General features: G+C 53.4%; 1 protein-coding gene across 4 annotated transcripts in view; it reads left to right on the forward strand.

Annotated features, from left to right (window-relative positions):
* Positions 1-206: 206 nt before the first annotated feature.
* The window catches only part of ANO1 (anoctamin 1), a 110,131-nt gene continuing 98,025 nt past the window's right edge, over positions 207-12,312 (forward strand). For all 4 annotated transcript variants that reach the window (XM_049892779.1, XM_049892777.1, XM_049892778.1 and 1 more), the window contains exons 1-2: positions 207-379; positions 7,527-7,859. In XM_049892779.1, the coding sequence (XP_049748736.1) occupies positions 272-379; positions 7,527-7,859 (441 nt within the window). In that variant the 5' untranslated portion in view covers positions 207-271. The remainder of the gene's footprint in view (positions 380-7,526; positions 7,860-12,312) is intronic.

Genomic DNA, 12,312 nt, shown 5'->3' on the forward strand with positions numbered 1-12,312 from the left:
GGCTTTGCTTTAAGGAAAAGGAGGCCGGCCGGCGTCCAAGTTCACGGCCAGCGAGGGCCACTCGCAGGAGTCACAGCGCCGGCTCGGCGGGCGGGTCGCGCGCCGCTCCCCGCACCCGCATCGCGGGCCGGGCGGGCCGAGGGCGCGGGGCGGAGCGGGAGGCCGGGCCCCTGCGCGCGCCGCCACCGCTCCGTCTCGGCTTGCAGAGGCCACCGGGGCCGTGGATGGGGAGGGCGCGCCGCCCGGCGGGCCCGGCGCTCAGGCAGCCGCGATGAGGGTCCACGAGAAGTACTCGACGCTCCCGGCCGAGGACCGCAGCGTGCACATCATCAACGTCTGCGCCATCGAGGACATCGGCTACCTGCCGTCCGAGGGCACGGTAAGTGCGGGCGCCGGCGGGCGGGAGGGAGGCCGCGCCCGCACCTGCAGCGCGGCCGGCGAGGACGCGCGGCCCGGGGCCACTGGGCCTGCGGGGGCTCTGGGGCCGCACCCTCCGCGCCTCGGGCAGGGCGCCCACTCGCGCACGTGGACCCCTGAGGGCGCGCCGGCGTCGGCCCGAGCGGCCAACACGCGCGCGGCTGGCGCGCCCCACGGAACGCAGCGCCCCGGGCTGGGACCGGATAGGCGCCTGGGGCTCCGGGGTCTCGCTCTCAGCGGCCTCCCCGCAACCCGAGCCCCAACCCGAGCGAGAGCGCACGGCTGGGGACCTGGTGGGACACACCTTTCCCAGCCCGATGCCCCTTGGGGCAGCCAGGAGGGGGGAAGGGGGGAGGGAGCCGAGTTGACCGCCACCGGGGACTGTGGCAGCCACCAAGCTCTGCCGCGTCGCCAGCCCCTGGCTGCAGCCGCGCTTCTCTGGGTCTTCTGGCCCCGGGGCCCGGCGGGTATCTCCCCAACCTGCCAGGGAGGCACAGAGTTCCCGGAGCGCGGTGTCCTGAATGGGAGCTCCCAGCGCCGGGATCAGCGCGGGCGCCCGCCCTGCCCCCACCCGGGGCCTGCGCTCTGTGTAGGTGTTGGGGGGGGCGGCGTGGGTGGGCCCGTAGCCGGCCACATGGTTGGGACCCCTAGCCCAGACCCCCGTTATCCCCCCACCCTCCCTGGGGCTGAATCCAGCAGGCTTGGATTTCCCGGAGGCAGAATTCCCCAGCGAGGGCTTGGGCTTAAAGGACAGTTTGCTGGAAGAGAGAAGGGCCGATAAGGGCGTTCGGTGGGGGAGTGTTGCTACCAGCTGCCAGTCTTGCACTCTGAAGCCGGGAGACAGCCTCCACCCCTGGCCCCAGCTGTGCCCAGGCCCCAGCGGAGTGGCCTTACCGAACTGGGCGTCGCCCTGTCTGCCCCTCTGTCCAGAGCTGACTGGGGATGGGGGCACCCAGGAAGTTGCCCTGAGTAGGGCAGGTCTCTGTGACCCCCTTGCAGACACACCCTGGGGGCTGCATTGGGGGTTGGGGTGGGGAGTGGGGGATTCCTAGGGCAGCTGGGAGCAGTAGGGAACAAGTGTGATAAATATGCACTGGTCTCAGAAAGTTCAGGGGGTGATGTGTGCCAGGAGGCACTTGGCCTGGGCAGCTACAGGGAGTGCACAGGCAAGGCCCGCCCCTCAGGAGCCTAAGTCCTGGTGACCGAACCTGATCCAGCACATGACAAGGGCACTTCTGTAGCCCTGTGCCTGTGCCAAGTCGCTGTGTCCATTCATGGAACGCTCCCAACAACCTTAGGGGTGGCTACTGTCATTACAGACAGGGAAACTAAGGCCCTGAGAGCTTGCTCCAAGCCACCCACCAGCTGGGAGGAGAGCTGGGAAGGCTACGAGACAGAAGCAGGTGGCCAGGGAGAGCCTGCTGAAGAATCAGCATTCCAGAGGAAAGGAGCTAGTTTTACCTGTAAGGTTTCAGGCCAAGGAAATCGAATGTGAGGAGACTCAGGGGAAAATACCCATTCAGAGGCAGGGGCTGGTGGTGGTGGCCATAGAGATGGAGCAAAGGAGGTGCTCTGGAGGTGGCCTTGATGGATTGGATCTGAGAATCAGAAATGGAGCCTTTACAAGTGAGTGCTTGGTCTTGGACTTTTAGTGCAGGGACCTGTGGCTTATCCAGAACTAAAAGCCATCTGTCTCCCCCAAATTCATCAGAGAGCCCCAAAGTCTGCAAAGAGGCAGCTTGTCCCCTCATTTGAAGTCTTCACAGTGATGAGACACAGACAAGCCCAACAGCCTATAGACTCTTACCTGCACACGAGTTCAGCCTGAACAGGTTTCAGGTTTGGGGGTGTGAGGGGCTGTGAGTTGGGGTGCTGACTGCAGGAAGGAGAGGTGGCCGGGCGGCGTCCTGCGGGTGGAATGTCCAAAGACAGGCTGGGGGCGGCACCCCAGGGGCCAGAGCCTGTCTGTGCAGAGCGGGTAGCGTCACAGGGGGAGCACCCAGGGCATCCCCGGCTCAGCTGAAGCCAATAATTATTGTTCACATGGTACCCTGAGTCACCCAGCAAAGGTGGCCCTGTGCATGGGAAGGCCAGAGGGTGTGGACTACATTCCAGAACAATCCTGCCCATTCCCAGACAGCTTCTTGCGCCAAAGACGGAATTTAAATCAGCCACCAGAACAAGCCCATCCCATGCAGGCGCTGGCCCCCAGCCTGCTTCTCTGTCATTCCCCAAATTCAAGGGCGAAAGTCACTTCATTATTTCTCTGCAAAGAGGCAGCAGAAGGCATGCCTCCAAAGCCGGGGGTCAGGCTGGACACACCTGATTTCATTAACTTTTCTTTGCATCTATCTTCAAGTGTTTCTTCCTTCCTCCTTCAAACTGACGGCTGTCAGGGGAGTCAGAGATGAGTGCCCCAAACAAGTCCGGACACCCCAGAGAGGCACCTGATGGCAGGTATTTGGCTGCCTGCCGAGATGAATGCTTCCCTGCCTATCTGCAGTTGGAGCTGATCTGGCTTTAGGTTATATAGCTTGCCCAGACATCATATGGTTTAATGTTAAAAATTTGAGGGGTGGAAGTGATGTTTAAAATGGATGTTCTCCTCAGATCTGAAACTCAAAGATTCCTGGAACCGCAGGGAAATTTTGTAGATCGACAATTTTATTCCCCCAGTTTCCGAGAAAGTGGACGTAGTGGATTCCCTTAGAAAGCTCAGTCAGACTTGCCGTGACTTTGAATAATTCACCCAAATGCGTGAGTGCAGCTCCTGCGGTCCCAGCTCCAGCTCAGAAGCCAGATAAAGGGTGCATAGGATCCCGGGCCAGCATCCACCATGTGGGGACGGATTCCAGGGTCCTCTTCTGCCCTTTCCTCGGAGTTTGGGGGGGATTTGGAGAAGGAGGTGTGGACCACATGTACACTGCCCTCCCTCCATTTGGGGTGCCTTGGGAGAGGGCTGCCAGACCCTTGAGCTGTGAAGGAGGCTTTTGTCACCTGGCATTTTCCCATGAAACCATGACTCTTCCACCATTGTCCTGTCTTCCGGGGTGGCGGGGGAGCTCCTTCCCAGAGCACTTACACCCAAATACTCTATTTTCAGTTCTCCCACCTCATTTTATCCTCGCCAGAATCCTGTGGCATAAGTCGAGGAGCTGTTTTGGTCCCCATCTCTCAGATGAGAAGACTGAGGCTCAGAGCTGGGGAAAGTCATGTTTAAGTTGCTGGCCTGGCTGGGACCCAGCTTCTGCTCCACTGGATCTGGTGGCCACTACCCGTAACAATGCAAGACCTAAGCCTCTGTTGTTCAATTATTCACTCTTTTGGCAACAGCGCATTAGGTGCCAACCATTCAAAAGGCAAATAAGCAACCCATCACCCTCAACAAAGGTGCACAGAGGGGTTGCCTGCCTTGTTCTTAGGTATAGGAAAAGGAGAACATGACGAGACTTTCCCGATCCTTTGAGTTGGGAAGTTATGCATAAAGTTTAACCCACATCCCTTCCACCGCTGTTCAACTCTTTGCCCTTTTGTGTTGTTCCGCAAAATACCTCCTCTAACTTTTTCTCTGTGTTTCTGGCTGAGTGGCTGCCTCCCTGACTTCCTTCAAGCCCAACACTCTCAGCCTGTTTAGAATCTTGTGCTTCAAGGTTGCTAACCCACTCCCACTTATCCAGGAAGGTTTACCCTTCATTTCATAAAACAAAGACCCAAAGAGACGAAGCAACATACCCAGGATCATACAGAAAGTCAGCGACTATACAAGTCCCACACACATGCTCTGTGCTGCCTCCTGCTGGTCCCGGCATCCAGCTTGCTTTTGTAACTTAAAAATTGTGGTTCCGCACTGCCAATCATCTTTTGCTTGTGGTCCACTCTGACCATGAGATTATTTTCCCTGCCCACCGCTAGTGCTTTATTTTGTGCACGTGTCTCAATTCACAGTTAAAGCAAACCTCTGTGCAGGGCTTACTATGTGCCAGGCCCTGCCACAAGTCCCTGGGTTACAAACGCCGCAACACAAGACTTACGGGCAACTCCTACTTGCCCTTTAAAGTTATGTAGATTTGCCCTCACTTTGAAATGACTGAACCAACCCCTACTTGGAACGAATTCTTCATCAGGATCACTCTCACTTGCTGCACATGCAGGTTTTACATCATTGACAAGGCATCGAGCCTTTTCTTGCACTAAAACCAAAACCAAACCCAGTGCCGTCGAGTCGATTCCGACTCATAGCGACCGTATAGGACAGAGTAGAACTGCCCCATAGAGTTTCCAAGGAGCACCTGGCGGATTCGAACTGCCGACCCTTTGGCTAGCAGCCGTAGTAGCACTTAGCCACTACACCACCAGGGTTTCCTTTCTTGCACTGAAGTAAGGCTAAATAGGAAGTGTATGTACCTGTGCCGACTTCCCTACAAATCCTTAAAGACAGAATTAGGGATGGAAGATGTATCTGTATAAATATGTTTAGTCCTCCTGACAACACTGAGAGGGAAGTCAAGGGAGGTCTTTTCACTTCCATTCCTATTTTACATAGAGAACAGAAGCACAGAGAGGTTAAGCTATGTGCCTGGGGTAACACAGCTAGTTAGCAAATGGCAGAGCTGATATTTGAACCGGGGCAGGAAGACAACCATGTTTAACTGCACCTTCCACTGGCCCATACTTACCTGCCTCCCAGACTCACCTGCTCTGTTCTTTTTTTAAAAAAAAACATTTTATTGTGTTTTGGGTGAAAGTTTAAACAGCAAGTTAGGTTCCCATTTGACAATTTCCACACAATTGTCCAGTGACACTAGTTGCGTTTTCACAGTGTGTCAACGTGCTCTGCGCTCCGGTTGGTTCGTTTCCAGGGCTCTGATTTCCCTGCCCCCTTTTCATCTTTGCTTTAGAGTCATTGTTGACCTTTTGGTCTCATAAGACGGTTTTTTAGTAGAACACTTTTCTTACTGGTAATACCCTTTATTTTGTGTGCCACTCTGCTATTTTGCTAAAAGGTGACTTCAGGGGATAGTTTTGGTTCAAGGTTTAAAGAGTATCTCAGGGCAGTAGTCTCAGGGAGTCCTCTGGTCTGAACTGGTTCAGCCTGTCTGGTCTTCTTTAAGAATTTGAGTTTTTTTCCTAGGTTTTTCTCCCCTTCTATCCAGACCATCTACCGTGACACCCGTCAGGACAGTCAGTGGTGGTAGCTGGGCACCATCTAGTTCTTCTGGTCTCAGGGCAGATGAGGCTATCATCTGTCCTGTTCTTACATGCTGCCTTGAACCGGTTCTGAAGCAACAGAGAGCCAAGGTCGACCAAATGGCTGCCCTCTCCCAGCTGTGTCCTTTCTAGCGGCAGGTGTGGAGCCAGGCAGCCAGGACAGCTGTGGGAATTCAGCTCCAGGGCCACCATGGGCAGTCTGGGCCAACTGCTAATGTTCACCTCCCAGGGTTGGTTTATGGGATTTGTGATGTGCCTAGTGGTCACTGTTCCTAGCAGGGGGCCCTGGGTGTGAGGATGGGATCAGAGGCTGGCCTCAGCCAGGTGCCTGCTCTGCAACCAGGTGCCTCCCCTCACTGGGCCTCAGCTTCCTCCCACAAATGGACAAGAGCAACTCTGCCCAGCCTCTCCCATGGCAGGACTTACAAGAGTGCCATGTTCGTCACAGACATGGGATGCCGAAGTCTTCCATGAACATCCCCATTGCTGGGCTGGGCGAGCAGGCTCCTACACCCCTCACAGCTCTGAGTCCTGCTTCTCCCCAGCCTCAGAGAGTCCCCAGCAGGAGGGAGCCCACTGCTCCCCTCCTGGCCTGCCCTTCCCTCCTCCCTCCCTTCATCCCCATTCTCCTCCCACCTAGACCACCTGCACTGTGCTCTCTGCTCAGGGTCAGCTTTGCAGCTTTGGGAGAACCCACTGAGGACGTCAAGTGCCTAACCTCTGACCATACAGCTAGTCAGTGGCAGAGCCAGACCCAGACCCAGGAACCAGGCCCGACTGCAGTCGTTACAGACCCTGTGGTCACCATGACGCGGCAGAGCCTTGGGCGCTGGCCAGAAGAGGAGGTGGTTTGCACGGCAGGACTTCAGTTTGCTTTACTCCACCTGAGACCCTGTCACCATGCAGGAAAAGCCTTTCCTAGGTGGTTTGTACTTTGCAGATTTTACAGTTGCCTTTCACAAGCACCCAGGACCCTTGCCTCCAGTTTGCTGTGGCCCTGTAGAAGGGCAAGGACTTCCAGGTGGTCAGTGTCTGTTTGGCAGCCTCATGCCTGATTAGCAGCCAATGTCTCCTTTTAGAATGCCATCTCCATGAAAGCAGGGCCTATCTGCTGTGTCCTTGGCTATATCTCAGCCCCTAGGATAGTGCCTGGCTCATAGCAGGCATTCAGTAAGTATTTGTTGAATGAATAAGTGAGTGAGTGGATGAATGAGGGGTAAGTGAACAAATGAGTGAGTGAATGAATAAGTGATAGAATGAGTGAGCAAATGAATGAATGAGTGAATTAATGAGTGAGTAAGTAAATGAATGAGTAGGTGGATGGGTGGGTGGTTAAATGATGGGCGGATGGATGGAAGGAAGGTTAAATGGATGGGTGGATGGATGGAAGAAAGGAAGGGTGATGGCAGAATGGATGGATGGTTAAATGAAAGAATGGATGGATGGATGGAAGGAAGGAAGGAGGAAGGATGGATAAGTGGATGGATGGATGGGTGCGTGGATAGAAGGAAGGAAGGTTAAGTGGACGGATGGATGGATGGATGGATGGATGGATGGATGGATGGATGGATGGATGGATGGATGGATGGATGGATGGATGGATGGTGGGTGGGTGGGTGAAGGAAGGAGGAAGGAGGGTTAAATGTATGGAGGGATGGATGGGTGGATGGAAGAAGAGGTGATGGCTGAATGGATGGGTGGATGGTTGAAGGGATAGATGGATGGAAGATGGATAGATAGAAAGAAGGAAGCAAGGAAGGAAGGATGGATGGTGGGTGGATGGACAGACGGACGGACGGACGAATGGACAGATAGGATAATTCCATTTGATAGTTGCTCCCTTTTAAAGGCCCATCACCAGCAGCTTGATAATGGGTGGGTTTCCCTTTCTTCCCCCTTAGCTGCTGAACTCTTTGTCGGTGGATCCTGATGCAGAGTGCAAGTATGGCCTGTACTTCCGGGATGGCAAGCGGAAGGTGGATTACATCCTGGTGTACCACCACAAGCGGCCCTCTGGCAGCAGGACTCTGGCCAGGCGGGTCCAGCACAGCGACACAATCCCGGCAGCTCGCAGCGTCAAGCAGGACCAGCCCCTGCCGGGGAAGGGGGCCCCAGTGGAGGCCGGCGGGCCCGAGCCCCCCATGGACTACCACGAGGATGACAAGAGGTTCCGCAGGGAGGAGTACGAGGGGAACCTCCTGGAGGCCGGCCTGGAATTGGAGCATGATGAGGACGTAACTATCTCTGCTTCCTTTAGCTTGTGGGGTGGGCTGCACCGGGGGCCTGTACACTTACAGCGTGGGGATGTCTCATTGTAGCTTTAACCTGATCTTAGGGGAGGCCGCTGAGCACGCCACTCTTGTTGTGAAGCTTGGGTAGAAAGCTCCCCAGAGGCGCTGGGAGCACAAACCAATCCCCACCCCTTGTCCCCTCCCCCAGGCGACATCTGCTCTGGGGAGGGGCTGACCTTCACAGCAATGACCTTTGGGGTCACGGCATTTCCTGCTGTGGTCACTTCCTTTCCTGGGAAGATTTGCCCATCAGAGGGTGGAAGGCACAGCCCTCCTGGGAGTCTTCTGAGTGACCTTGGCCTTTCTCTGGGCCTCAGTTTCCCCATGTGTGAAATGAAGAAGTTGCACTGGCTGGTCCCTGGGGACCCCTTGTGCTCTGAAGTTTCGAGAGTGTAACACTATTCTAGCCAAGCCGGAGAGTCTTTCTAAGAGACATTTTCTGGGGAGGAGCAAAAGGTAGACCGGCCTTGTGTACTGTGACGTGTAGAGGGAGCGTTATAGCAGCCCTGGAGTAGCAGGCTTCCCCTGACTTCTTAACCCGTCCGCTGTGTGGTCCCCAGCAGACATCTTAACCTCTCTGTGCAGGATCGTCTTCCTTATATGAACAATGGGGAAGAGCTCCTGGCTGACAGAGCTGCCGCTGTATAGATTAATCAAGAGCCAGGAAAAGTCTCTGAAACACATTAAGAAGGGAAAATATAGTCAGCAAGTGAACTTCAGGAGCCAGGGAGTCGACTGTGAAGGTTTAAAATAAGAGCTGGTATTGCAACCATGGAAACCCTGGTGGCAAAGTGGTTAAGAGCTGTGGCTGCTAACCAAAGGGTCAGCAGTTCAAATCCACCAGGTGCTCCTTGGAAACCCTGTGGGGCAGTTCTACTCTTGCTATAGGGTCGCTATGAGTCAGAATCGACTCGATAGCAATGGGTATTGCAATGACGGGCTCAAGGGTAACGATTGTGAGGACGGCACAGGACCGGGCAGCATTTTGTTCTGTTGTACATAGGGGTCGCTGTGAGTCGGAACCAGCCTGACGGTACCTAATGACAACAACATAGGTTTGCAATTCAGTGGACAGGAAACACCCAGTCCTTAAATAATGAATTCTTCTGGTGGCACAGTGGTTAAGAGCTCGGCTACTAAGCAAAAGGTCGGCATTTTGAATCCACCAGCCGCTCCTTGGAAACTCCGTGGGACAGTTCTGCTCTGTCCTATGGGATCACTATGAGTCGGAGCCGACTCAATGGCAGTAGGTTTGACTTGGTGTTTTGGGGGGCAGTAATAAGAGTGCCTTCAGGGTATTTCGAGCAGCTCTCACCCCTACATGTTGCCATAGCATCAACTCTGACCCATGGCGACCTCATGTGTGTCAGAGTGGAAAACTGCGCTCCTTAAGGCTTTCATGGCTATGACCTTTCAGAAGCTAATCGCCAGGTCTTCCTTCTGAGGTACCTTTCGGGGGGGTACTTGAATCACCAACCTTTCGGGGTTAGTAGCCAAGCGCTTAACTGTTTGTGCCCCGCTAGGGACTCCATTTAGAGCAAAGAGCTAGTAAATTAGGGAACTCGGCTTTATTTCATGACAAGTAGATATTTATTCCCCTGCAATCCATCAAGAATGCTAAATGGAGCTTCCTCCCATCTTGACTTAGCGAGTTGAGGGATCTCCTTCAACCCAGGTGTCTCCCTGGGTCACCACCCACCTTCCAGGGGTCAGGTTATCTGAGTTCTGCAGCAGGAACAGTTTCCTGTTAGGGTGTCAAGAGCAGGTGAGGGGCCTTAGGAAGTTGGACCTTAACATGGGTTCAAAGCCCCTCCCTCGCTGACGTAGAGGGCAGCAGCGGGAAGTCAGGTCTTTGTGGGTCCTTGGGAGGGCTTTGTTCCACCTTGCCCCCTCTCTCACAGTGGCCGCTCAGAAGAGACAGGGGTGGTTCTTGCTGGCTTTTCACGTCGTTCTGCTGGCCAGCCCTGCAGCTCTTTGTGGGAACAATGCTGCCACTATGCTGGATCTATTTCAACGTGGCATTTTATATCTGGAGGAACCTTCAGACCCCTGAGAGGCAGGAAAGACCCTGGGCAGCCCAGGGGAGACGCCTGTCCCTGGGAGCTGAGGCCTGGAGGGCTAGGACCTTGAGCTGTGCCTCCTGTCCGTCTTGTCTGGTCACCCAGGGGCCCTCTCTCTGCCCACGGGATACTTTCCTGACGAGACCTTTACAGCCCGAGGCTTGAGATGAGCCCCAGGCCAAATCCCAGACCTTCTGTATATCCTTGGGAGAGCCACTGACCTGCTTAGCCTCAGTTTCCCCTTATGTAAAATGGAGAAGCTGTGTGCTGTGGAGTCAATTCCAACTCACAGTTGCCTGTAGGACAGTGTAAACGTTCACCATAGGGTTCCCAGGCTGTACTCTTTACACATTGCCGGGTCTTTCTCCCACGAAGGGGCTGGTGGGTTCGAACTGCGGACCTTTCGTTTAGCAGCCAAGAGCTTAACCACTGCACCACCAGGGCCCCTTAAAATGAAGGTAGCAGTAGTATTTATAGCAGAGATTACATCACAGAGAGGAATCTTTGCAAAGTGCTTAACTTGGAGTCCGACCCTTGGCAAAGTTTTTTTTTTTTTTAATTTTTATTGTGGTGAAAAAATACGTAACAAAGCATAGTGCATCTCAACAATGTCTACCTGTGTCATTCGGTGACGCTGTTTACATTCTTCCATTTCCAACCATTCTCGCTGTCCTTTTCCAAATCACTCCACCACCATTAACGTAGCCTCAATGACCCCCAAGCAAAAGCTCCCCCTTCCCCGTGCCTCCCGCCCCTGGTAACCACTGACAATCTTTCGTTTCTGTATATTTGCTTATTTCATGTAAGATCATACAACATGTGTTCTTTTGTGTCTGACTTACTTCGCTCATCAGGATGTTTTCGAGATTCATCCACGTTGTGGCGTGCATCAGGGCTTCGTTTCTCCTCGTGGCTGAGTAGTGTTCCGCTGTGTGGATGGCCCACAGTCTGTCTAGCCATTCCCCTGTTGGCGGACACTCGGGTTGCGTCCACCTTTCGGTCATTGTGAGCAGTGCTAGCAGTGAACGTTGGTGTGCAGGTTTCTGTTCGCATTCCTGCCTTCACTTCTTCTGGGTGTGGACCTAGGATTGGGATTGCTGGGTCGTGTGGTAGCTCTGTGTTCAGCTTTTGGAGGTACCCCCACACTGTTTTCTGCAGCGGCTGTGCCATTTTATGCTCCCACCAGCCGTGGATGAGGGTTCTAGAGTCTCCACAACCTGGCTAACACCTATTACTTTCTGGTCAACTCTTGTTGGCTGATATTAAAGGGTAGATTCTTACTGGCTTATGTTAATATCATATATTACGTTCTTATTGAAATGAGAGAAAAGAACCTTTCCAAATCCTATTAAATAATTCATTGCGAATGCATTTCATTTAACTTGGTATTTATATCCTCTAGGGTCGCTATGAGTCAGAATCGACTCGACGGCAGTGGGTTTGGTTTTTTGGGTTTTTTTAATGAGGACTTTGAAAGAAAAACCAAGTGTAAGGACATTGGTGGTGTTAGTTGTTGTTAGGTGCCATTGATTCGGTTCCAACTTGTACCGACCTTATGTATAACAAAACAAAATGTTGCCCAGTCCTGCGCCATCCTCACAATCTTTGCTATGTTAAAAAAATTTTATTTTATTTTATTTTTTAGAGCCCATTTTTGCAGCCACCATGTCTATACCACCACCTGTCTGTCAGTTTGTAATGCTGTGCTGGCTTGCAAGTACTGTGATGCTGGAAGCCATGATACCAGTATTTCAAAAAGCATCAGGGTCACCCGTAGTGGACAGGTTTCAGCCGAGCTTCCACACTAAGACAGACTAGGAAGAAAGGCCTGGCAATCTACTTACAAAAAAAAAAAATCAGCCGGTGAAAACTTTATGGATAAGAATTGGTTACTGTTGCAAAAAGGCCTATTAGTTGACCCAAAATTCCACTGATAATTTGGCTTCACAGCTAAAAGAGGCTTTTCCACTGTTGATTCTGCCATTTGTAAAATGGGAACGTTACCGTGGTGTAGACTAGATCTTTCAAAGTGTTGGTTCAAGTTGAGTGTGCCCCGTCTCCCCTGGAGCCTCTCGAATCATAAACTCTGTTTTATGAGGGTCTCCTGCAAACCCCTGGCTTTCATCTGAGGTGAGCTGGGCCCCTGGAGTTGTTTGAAAGAGCCAGCCCTTGCTCAGCCTGTTGCTTGACCTGCTCCCAGAGAAAGCAGAACAAGAACCTGTTGAAAGGCTGCTTGAGCCCCTGCAGCCCGGAGGTGTGCACTACCTCGGAGCTCTGCCAGCGTGATTAGCAGGGAGCTGCCCTGCTGCCCCGTGTTTACCTCAGAGGGAAGGGAC

Source organism: Elephas maximus, chromosome 7, assembly GCF_024166365.1.
Source record: "Elephas maximus indicus isolate mEleMax1 chromosome 7, mEleMax1 primary haplotype, whole genome shotgun sequence".
NCBI lineage: Eukaryota > Metazoa > Chordata > Mammalia > Proboscidea > Elephantidae > Elephas > Elephas maximus.